The 9,626-nt window shown below is 53.5% G+C and overlaps 4 protein-coding genes across 4 annotated transcripts in view; 2 read left to right on the plus strand and 2 right to left on the minus strand.

The window, feature by feature from the left end:
- MONBRDRAFT_34706 (uncharacterized protein) overlaps window positions 1-907 on the minus strand; it is a gene marked incomplete at its 3' end in the record, with an annotated part of 2,680 nt that extends 1,773 nt beyond the window's left edge. Inside the window, exons 1-2 of the mRNA XM_001750715.1 lie at window positions 837-907; window positions 103-696 (exon numbers count right to left, since the gene is read on the minus strand). Coding sequence (XP_001750767.1) covers window positions 103-696; window positions 837-847 — 605 coding nt within the window. The 5' untranslated portion in view covers window positions 848-907. The remainder of the gene's footprint in view (window positions 1-102; window positions 697-836) is intronic.
- Window positions 908-2,650: 1,743 nt separating this feature from the next.
- On the plus strand, window positions 2,651-3,283 carry MONBRDRAFT_30266 (uncharacterized protein; the record flags this gene model as incomplete). The annotated part of the gene is made up of 1 exon (XM_001750687.1): window positions 2,651-3,283. One exon carries the CDS (start codon window positions 2,651-2,653, stop codon window positions 3,281-3,283), a length of 633 nt encoding a protein of 210 aa, XP_001750739.1.
- A 674-nt stretch (window positions 3,284-3,957) lies between these two features.
- On the minus strand, window positions 3,958-5,854 carry MONBRDRAFT_30267 (uncharacterized protein; the record flags this gene model as incomplete). Its single annotated transcript, XM_001750716.1, has 10 exons — window positions 3,958-4,098; window positions 4,224-4,296; window positions 4,407-4,489; window positions 4,591-4,641; window positions 4,771-4,835; window positions 4,907-5,003; window positions 5,143-5,315; window positions 5,534-5,599; window positions 5,695-5,752; window positions 5,837-5,854. 10 exons carry the CDS (start codon window positions 5,852-5,854, stop codon window positions 3,958-3,960), a joined length of 825 nt encoding a protein of 274 aa, XP_001750768.1.
- Window positions 5,855-8,003: 2,149 nt separating this feature from the next.
- The window catches only part of MONBRDRAFT_30268 (uncharacterized protein), a gene marked incomplete at both ends in the record, with an annotated part of 4,708 nt that continues 3,085 nt past the window's right edge, over window positions 8,004-9,626 (plus strand). The window contains 4 exons of the mRNA XM_001750688.1: window positions 8,004-8,084; window positions 8,237-8,353; window positions 8,467-8,566; window positions 8,749-9,624. Coding sequence (XP_001750740.1) covers window positions 8,004-8,084; window positions 8,237-8,353; window positions 8,467-8,566; window positions 8,749-9,624 — 1,174 coding nt within the window. The remainder of the gene's footprint in view (window positions 8,085-8,236; window positions 8,354-8,466; window positions 8,567-8,748; window positions 9,625-9,626) is intronic.

Below are 9,626 nucleotides of genomic sequence, written 5' to 3' on the forward strand. Positions count from 1 at the left end.
GTGGACGAAGTAGAGCTGGTAGAGGAAGAGGAGCTGGTGGAGGAGGTGGAGCTGGTGGAGGTGATGGTGGTGGTGGTGGTGCTCGTGGTTGAAGTGGTGGACGTGCTGGTCGTGACCGTGGTGGTGGTGGTGGTTGAAGTGGTGGAGGTGGTGGTGGTGGAGGTGGTGGTGGTCATGCACGCGGGCGAAAGCTCAGCTTCGCAGACGAACGCACGGTCCTTGGTGCAATCGGCGTCGTTCCAGCCACCAGGGTTGCTAGCACGAGCAGGGTTGAGGTGACCCTGCTGAACGCAGTTCTCGTCGGAGAAGGCATTGTTAGGCTCGCCCTTGAACCAAAGGCAGGTGGTATCGGGGTCGCAAGGGGTGTAGTACGTGGTGATCAGATCGTCGACCAGGTAGCCATCAACGTTGACAAAGTCACCTTGGCTGGTGTTGTATTGCACACCGATCCAGCGGCGATCAAAGGTAGTGGCGTTGAGGGAGAAGACGAAATCGTTTTCGGCCTTGCTGTTGATGGAGACAAGATCACCGCCAAGAGTGCGGCAATAGGCGCGTGCAGTGGTGAAGTTAACCAGGATATGACCAAAGTGGTCACGAGAGTAGTAATACTCGTGACCATTCCACAAGGTGGCATTGCAAGCAGCCTCAGTGGTGCCGGCCAGTGCGGCCACGGCAAGCACCAAAAGCCAGGTAGTCCTATCAAAATGCAACAAGGGCACCAAAAGCGGGTTCGTGATGAGAGGCACAAGTCACACGGTACCACAAACAGTGCGCTGCGAATTCAACAGTGTCTTTTCTCTCATTGAAGAGCGCCACGAGCACACCACAACACTTACGAAGTCGCCATGATTGCGCGTTGGCAGCAGAAGAACTCTTGGCTTCTACTGGCGCTTCGAGACCAGGCTGTCTAGAAAGGAAGGAGCAGGTAACAGAAAAATGCAGTGAGATTAGGCCGAGCTACTATCAGACGGCGCGCATCGAAGCACGATAAACATCCATCACACCACACATTGTCAAGCCGAATGGGTGGGAAGCACGAGCACCACTTTGTATGTGTAGGGTGGTGTGTCAAGTGAACATTGCTGCTGACCACCCCACCTGTTGTGTGTTGTTTGAATGGGTAACAAAAAGAAAAACATGTGAAAGTGAAACAAAACCGTTGGGGCTTGTGAAACAAAGAGAGACAAGTGGGAACAAAGGAGTGTGACAATCAACCGATTCAACGGAAAACAAAGAGAAACGTCGTTGCAAGAGAAACAATGAGAAACGAGACCCAAAAATGTTAAAAATAGAGGGTGCGCCTCAAAACATGTGAAGATCTGAAGCATTGTGAAGTGAAAAACATGGCTTATCTGGTACACAAAAACCAAGGTAAAGCGAAAAAGGAACAACCCTTGGACGATGGCGGCAGGTACCACGACCGTCCGTCAGTGACTGCCCTCTGTATGAGAGAGGGGCCAACCACAAACAGAAGACCAATGGACCAATGTGCCCGATGGACCGTGCGAGATCTTCCACTCTCGGCAAATCGACGGGCAAGGGGGTAACATGCACGCCAATGAACCTCAAGAGATCAACGATCCTCAAAGAAACATGTGTACAGGCAAGAGCAACAAGAAGAGGGTCGTCATGTTCAAGCACTGATGGTGGGTTTGATCGGCGCCGTCGGATGAAAAGACACGACACGCACACATGTCTTCTTCAGTACCAACGGCCAGAATGAACAACGACGCAGACATGATGGCTGGGTCATATCGTGAGGCGGGGTTGGGTGTGGACGTTCCAGTGGCAGTCACACAAGAACGGATGTTCCGACAGTAACAGAAGCGCTGTAATCATGTGCTGGGGCAGACAACAAAGAGCGCACACACGGACAAAACATCGAGACAAGACGGCAGCCATGATGGCCAAGTCGGAAGACATGTCCCAACGACGACGACGACGACGACGACGACCAGTGACGGCAACGCGACCGAGATCTACTCACGACAGAGAGAATTCTAAATGCCCAGCTTGACCGATGATGTGAGCGTGATGGCTGTGGACAGCGTGTGGGTCAGAGAGCGTGGTCTTTCGGAACCCATTGGCAGAGAGAGGAACGTTTCTTTTCGGCAAGCAGGAGTTTTAACGTAGGGAAACATGTGGAGACCAGAGATGTGGATTGCAACCGATCCAGCGGCAAGAGACAGAAGCCATGTGAAAACACAATTCAAAAAAACAAGACAATGAAAAAAAAAAGCACAGACAAAAGAAGGTAATGTCAGTAAGGTGTGTAAGGTAAAAGTTTAAGGTGTAAGTAAGGGGTGTGTGGTGTGTAAGGTGTGTAAGCCAAAGTTTGGTAGCAAACCAACAAGGCACCACACGCACGCGTGTAAGACCATTGAGCAAACGCCCACATGGTGTGAGAGAGCTGAGAGAGAGAGAGAGAGAGGGCTCTGGAAGCTGTCGTTTCAACACTACTGACGCATGAGTGGCGGTCCGATCCGAATGGCAGAGGCAGGGTATATGATTAAGAAACGATGCACGTTGAAGCGAGTGCCACCTGCACTGCCATTCCAAGTCGATTTGAACATATGGCAGTCTATGGCAGCGCTCTACCAAAGCATAAGGCGGCTCTGCGCGTCGTGTGTATGGTCGTTGGTCATGCATCATGCGTTTGGTCAGTCACGTGCTGGACGTGACCAAACTTTTCCACCGCCCAACAGCTCTAACGGTTTTCCTGTTTCAGTTGTTTCTCTTATTGTGCGTTTTTGTTGAGTCCACCATCTGTGTCTCTGCGTCTCCTACGTCACACTGTCTTTGGTCTCTCTCCCTATCTCTCAAACTTTCTCTCTCTCTCTCTTCTCTCTCTCTCTCTCTCTCTCTGTCTCTCTCTCTCTCTCTCTCTCTCTCTCTCTCTCTCTCTCTCTCTCTCTCCCTCTTCTATCTCCCTCTCTCTCTTATCTTTATGTATCTCTCTGTCTCTCTCTTATCTCTTGTCTCTGTCTTTCTCTTATCTCTTGTCTCTCTCTTTTCCCTCTCGATGTCTCTCGATATCTGTCTCAGTCTATGCAAATTTCTCTCTCTCTCTCTCTTTCTCCTCTCTCTGGGTCAGTCTCAACATTCGAGTACCGAAATTACCATAGAAGCCAACTCGCTGAGACACACGCCTGTTTTTTTCCAACCTGCCGTATCGTGCCGAGGTTGGACTGCCATTTGCTGTATAAACCCGGCGGACCGCACCGACCGCCAGATGTCTTTCCTACCCGATCAAGGCTATAAACACAAGTTCACGAAGCTTTAACGTGATGTTTCCACATTGTACTGAATTTCAATCGCAAACACATCCAATACTCGTGTTGCACTTCCGAAGGTAGGACAGGCGAAAATTCGACCTGCATTGTATGAAAACTTGTATTGTTCTGCCATCGACTTTTGGGTGAAAGCAATACAGATCCTCTTTCAGACCAAAGTACCTGTTCAAACAGCTGTTTTAAACAGTTTATGCCGGAACAGCTTTTTCGAACAGATGGATCAGGTTGGGGGTCGGCTGTCCCCAATTACGCAAAGGTTTGCGCGCAAGGTCCTTATGGCACGGACGAACACGAACATGGCTTTCGGCTCGAGGTCAGTCGACTTTGAGAGGATAAAGATTAGGGTGGATACAATTGGAGGGCAGTGCACAAAAAAAATCCGAAGCAACGCTTGTCGTTCAACGACCAAAGTGCTGTTCGAGGATGAGGCTTTGCCCTCGAGGCAAAGCCGTAGCTTAGACAACAACCACAAGCAGAACATAATAAAACACAACACGTCAAGAGGCAGATGGCACGGCCACGTGCACTCGGGCGCAGTTTACGGACAGATCCTTGACACGAGTATGAGACACAACCAAGGGAACACCAACCCCGATCTTCAGGCTGAAGAAAAACAAAGACTAAAATGATTGGTAAGGATATAAGGATGACGACTGGCTGACGCTCAAGACTCGAGGAGCATGGTCGAGGTGACAATGGCAATGCCTCCCAAGACACTGGCCACGTCGGCAAACCAGGGCCAACTCCTGTGCGGCTCGAGTAAATCTGGCAACAGGCTCACAAGTGCCACATAGAGAAACCCGCCCTGTGTTGATGGGCATCAATGAGCTCAGCAACCTGTACACAACCTGACACAAGACTAAAACAAAAGGCGTAGAGCCAGCGACAAGCACGCGCGGGCGCGAAGCGCTTGCGGTATCGGCAACATACCGCTGTAAAGGGCAAGATCAGAAACTTGGTTGAATGTGTGTCCATGGACAAGGCCACCACCGCACCGGCAATACTAAAAATAAACCAACGACGCAAGACACCGGACCAACCCAAATGTCGGAGATCGGATGAGCTAGATATAAATAAAAGAATCGTTCTACATGGTGGGAGACTCAATCATACCTGCCAAAAGACGTGAGCAGCTGTGACTTGATGGCGTCGTACACACTAAAACCGCTCCGGATGAGGATGGCATAATCGCCGACCTGACCAGATGTCCGAGCGACGGCATGTTCAAGGTGAGGGTGAGCCCAGTCAGAGCAGTCAGAGGACGTGTGGCGCCCGGGACGAGGCGAGACGGGCGCACCTCATGGGGGATCTCATGAGCGATGACGGCAGCCGTAGTCATCACTCCGGTCTAAAGGACCACGATGGACGGCAGCCCACGATCCGTGAGTCTCGGCCCTCTGGGGACACATGGCGTCGAAATAACCAGGCGCGCTGGGGCGGGACGCATACACATGAAGGTGCGGCAAAGGCTACCAACCTCGTAGCTGATGGAAAAGGCCGTGGCCACGGCCAAGCCATGGGTAAAGTTATCCAAAAGGTTGACTAGAGAAACCAGAACAAGGCAAAATGAGACAAGGCAGGGTCGTTCCGGTCTAATCGCCGCTGCTGCCTACCTAAAATGTTGAGATAGCCCGTGATGGACACGCGCTTAACATTCTTGTCCGCGTGGGGGCTCGAGGGATGATCCCCCTCACCAAACATGGTAGCCATCTGCGAGGTCATAGAGATAGAGCCGATGAGTGCGAGTCGGGTCGCTGAATTTGTCAAGTCTCTGCGCCCACCAATCTGGGCCCAGGGCGTTTGGGCGTTTGGGAGTTTGGGCTCTCAGATGGAGGATGCCGGCACAAACCTTTTCAAGAAAGAAAAAGGCTAGGACGCCGGCCATGAGGGCAAGGCCAGTGGCAACGTTGGGATCGGCCAGGCTGTGTGGATGGGCCAGTGCCGCCAGGGGCTGGGGGGTAGCGGTATCGTCCCCGCTGCGCAACATAATCTCAATCTGGGCCGCCTTGAAGCTGCGGCGGGCTGCCAGGGCCATGGCCTCGGGCAACAAATGCAAAAAGACGTTGCCCAATAGCCCGCCGCAGGCCAACCCCAAGAAGAAGCGAAGCCACACGCCTGGCGAGCGCGGTGCAGGAAGATGGGAAATGAAAAAGGTGAACTGGCGTGCCTTGACAATCCTCGGCGTTGGCGTGCCAATGCTGTGGTCATGGCGGGCTGGGACATGGCGTGCAGTCGCTTACCGTCAAGAAAATCTTCGGCGCGCCGGCTCAATTGGTTGGCGGGTACCACCAAGATGGGAAGCACGCCTAAAGCAAGAGTCAGAGGCACACTGTTATCATGCGACAGAACGGCTGTGGCGGGCAGCAAACGCGCAGAGCCGGCTCTTGGCGCATTGACCCACCAACGGTGCCCACCAACGTGGCGGCAATTATGGAAAGGAGCACATAGGGCTGGGGCGCCTGTGTATATCGGGTGAGGCAACGATTGACGCCTGTGAGTCACGCGACAAGCCGTGTGTGCTCGACGAAAACCCGAGAACCAACCTGATCATCGTCCTCCATGATGAGTGATGGTGTGTGTGTGTGTGTGCGCGCGCGCGCCTCTGCAATCAAGTCGTCAACGAAAGGCAGGGACCAGCGCAGCAAGAGCCAGAGGCAGAGGCAGAGGCAGAGGAGAGGGGCGGATGGGCAAGATGTCACGCTCCGGGAAAACGGCCCAGCTTTGCGGGGCGTATCGGACAAGGCGGCCCGCACAAGGTACAAGGCCAAGGCCAACGCCAGTTGTTCCGGCTCTGGCAAATGATGTTTCTGGGCGACGATGATGAATGATCAAGCCGCGTCGCCGCCGGTCTGACCGATGGCTCGGGGCAGCGGACGACGATATTTCAACTGCAAGAAAGAGCGAGACAAACAGAGAGAAAAGTGTGAGAGAAAGGCAGCGAGAAACCAAGCCAGGGGCACGAGGCATGTGACCGGGTCAGGGATGAGAAGCGTTGTCGTTTGACAGGATGCCGATGGCTCTGCCATTTGCACCGCCGATGCGGGCGCGCGCGTACCGAGAGAGCGAAATGCAAGCGAGCGAGAGACAGAGACATTGAGAAAACGCAGAGTATTTTCAGAGAATAGACCCCGAGGCCACGAAGACAACATGTATTACGAAAGGTAAAAGCAGAGGATGCGTTGAATTCGTACGCAGATGTACATGTAGAGAGGCATCAAGATGGAAATCAACGGATCTTGATCGTTCAGAGAGTCGAGCAGGAGCAAGCGTGTGCACAACAGAAATAAGAAGCAAAAGTCAGAGAGAAGAGGCGATACGGTTGACCTGACCAGCCCAGTGACTCGCAACACAAACCACGATATTATCTTCGTAAAGTTACCGTTAGTACACATTCATTTAAAACGATATCTGCATAAAGTGCAAGGTTTTCGTAACTTATGTGTTTTGATCTTGAAAGTGACCTTGATGCAAGCGCCAGCGGTTGCACAACAACCTCTATGAACTTGGATTGCTTGCTTGCTTGCTTGTGTTTTGGTTTGCTTGTGCTTTGGCTTGGACAGCACCCAGGGTGCGGGGAGGCAGCTGGCAGAGCGAGCGACCGTTGAAGAAGCTTGCGATGTGCTCAAGCACAACACAATGTCAAGGGGGCGCTGCCACAGCTCTCAGGCAGGCGCCATGATTTGGGACGGCCAGCCATAACCAGCCGGCTTTGCCCCCGCTTCATGTGCAGTAGTAAAATACTTTTTGTATTTGCTCAAACCAAAACTGCTAAAGTAAATTACTTTTATTGGCTTTGTTGCCAACAATTGTTGTCACACCCAGGTATTGTTGCGTGCTTGCATGCAAATTGTCGCGCAAAATGATTCTCACACACACACTCTCTCTCTCTCTCTTCTCTCTCTTCTCTCACCTCCGCGTGCATCACCACAACACCACCCCACCCACTGGATCGCCATCACCCACATTGACCTTTGGACGCGTGTGTTATAACGGCGGCAGTTTCAGGCCCCCCTCCCACCATCACCCCTTGCTCTTCGCTCGGGCTTTGTGGGAATCCGCGTCATCAACGTCGGCGGCGTCGTCGACGACGAGAGCATCTTCTTGCTTACATCGATCGGATCGGGTACGCAGCGCAGCGCTTCCCGCTTGACGCCCTTTTGATCCGCTGCCCTTGGGGCCTTGCCCGTGTTGCATGCTTGCTCGTCGAGCCATTCCCATCAATGCACGACCAACGTCGACCCTCCCCGAGCAAAGGCACATGTCCCAACAAAAACAAAGCCCTCCTCGCTGCCACGCCACAGTCTTTGAGTCCAAATGCCAGCCGCTTAGCTTGAGCCAGCCGCGCCGAAACCGCCCTTTTGCCTGCCACCGCCTCTTCACAAAACATCAAAACGATTCTCATTTCCCCGCCTTGAGCTACACGACCACCTCCCAGAGACACTTATGCCACACACCTCAATCCACGCTCTTCACCCTTTCCCTCTCTCTCAATCTCTCTCCCTCTCTCTCCCTCTGTGCACTTGACTCGACGTCGCTGGCACTAAAGTTGTTATTCTTAAACTGATCCGGGGCAGCGTGTTCACATCTCTTTACCGCTGAGCCTCATTTCGGTTCCTCCTTTCTCAAGATTCTTTGTGCACTTGGCGTTCCCAGACTTTGGGTGCACGGCGGCTCCACGCTGTTAGTTGCACCGCCCCTGGCACCGCCGGGATGGCCCAAACGAGCCTCTGTCTCGCCCTTGCCTTGGCCCTTTGGGCCACCACCTCCGCCCAGGACCCCGTTACACCCTCGGTGCGTCCACCCGTAGCTGGATCTTGGCTTGCACAAAACCTTGACGCCCGCTGCGCCGGCCGCACAGTTCTCTTCATGTCTCAATCTCTCAGCCTTCCAATGACTTGCGCTCCCCGCCCCGCCCGCCTTGTGCCTCATGATCAACCTTGCAGGGCTTCAGTCTCACCTATCGCGGTGACGTCGACCACAACACGGGCGACGCCCTTCGTTTCACGACCGCTCTGGACGACACGGCCATCATTCTAGAAACCACCAACCTAGGCCTGTCGGTGCGTGTTCTCATGCTTTCACTCAGCCTCTCTGGTTGTTTTTTTTTTTTTTTTTTTTTTAAATCTCACACCCTCTCTCGCGGATCTGGCCTTGATCATGTGTGCTCTGGTAGGCATGCGGTGATGCCTGTCGCTCGTACAGCACCTGCCGTGGAATTTTCTTTTGGTCGACCCCATCGGGCTTTTTGCGCTGCAACCTTCTTGCTGACCTTGGTTCGTTGCACACGTTTCGACCCACGGCGTTTCTTGCGGTCCCACTTGCACCTATGCCCCACAACGAAAAGCTCCTTCGTTTTGCGTGCTTGTCCTCACGTGGTTTTGTCTCCTTCCTTCAAAACTGGTCCATTCCTTCTTCCTTTTTTTTTTTTTAAACCCTTCTCTTGGGTGTGCTATAGGTGAGGCGGGCGGTCGTGACACAGACTCAGTCTCGTACAGCTATTCACGGGACGTGTTTTTGAGCTCCAGTACCACCACAACCGAGCCGCTGGTCACGGAAGCGCCGGCTTTGAACTTTGAACTCAGGTTCAAGGGTCAGCTGGACGGTAACACCGATCCACGTCGCTTCGAAACGGCCCTTCGCCCCAATCGTGCGCTCGCCATTCTCTACGATACTGGCATTTCCACTTGCTCCCAGGCCTGTCTTGCCAACGATGCATGCCAAGGCATCTTTTACCAACAAGACACGGGGCCGCAAGCCACGGGCTCGTCCTGCACGCTGCTGGATGATCTCGGTGTCGATGAAGGCGTTGCCACAGGCCTCCAGTCACTCAGCTATGCTCGCGTTTTCCCCACCACGACCACCACCACAACAACGACGACGACTACAACCACCACTACCACTACCACTACCACAACATCTGGCTTTCCTGAAGCAGCACAGTTCAACCTGGTAGCCCGCTTTGGGATGATGCCCTCCCCAGACGACTTTAACCTCACGTTTGTGGGCGCCGTATCGGGCAACCCGAATGCCCTGCGCTTTTCAACCGCATTTCAAGCCCCGGCTATCATCACTCAGACCAGCGAAGCAAACGCCAACGCTTGCGCCGATCGTTGCTTGAACCACGGTGATTGCCGCGGCGTTTTCATTGTTCGACGCGCCGGTAGCGTTGACTGCACCCTCTTGCGCGACCTGGGCCAAAATGGTGGCGTCGCCACGGCGTCAACGTCCATCTCCCTCAGTGTTCGTAACCCCCCAACGACCCCCATGTCCGAGATCCTTCAATACTTTGTGCAGCTTCCATCGACAAGCAACTACCAACTGCGCTTTATTGGT

This window comes from Monosiga brevicollis, genomic scaffold (genome assembly GCF_000002865.3).
Source record: "Monosiga brevicollis MX1 MONBRscaffold_46 genomic scaffold, whole genome shotgun sequence".
In the NCBI taxonomy this organism is placed as follows: Eukaryota; class Choanoflagellata; order Craspedida; family Salpingoecidae; genus Monosiga; species Monosiga brevicollis.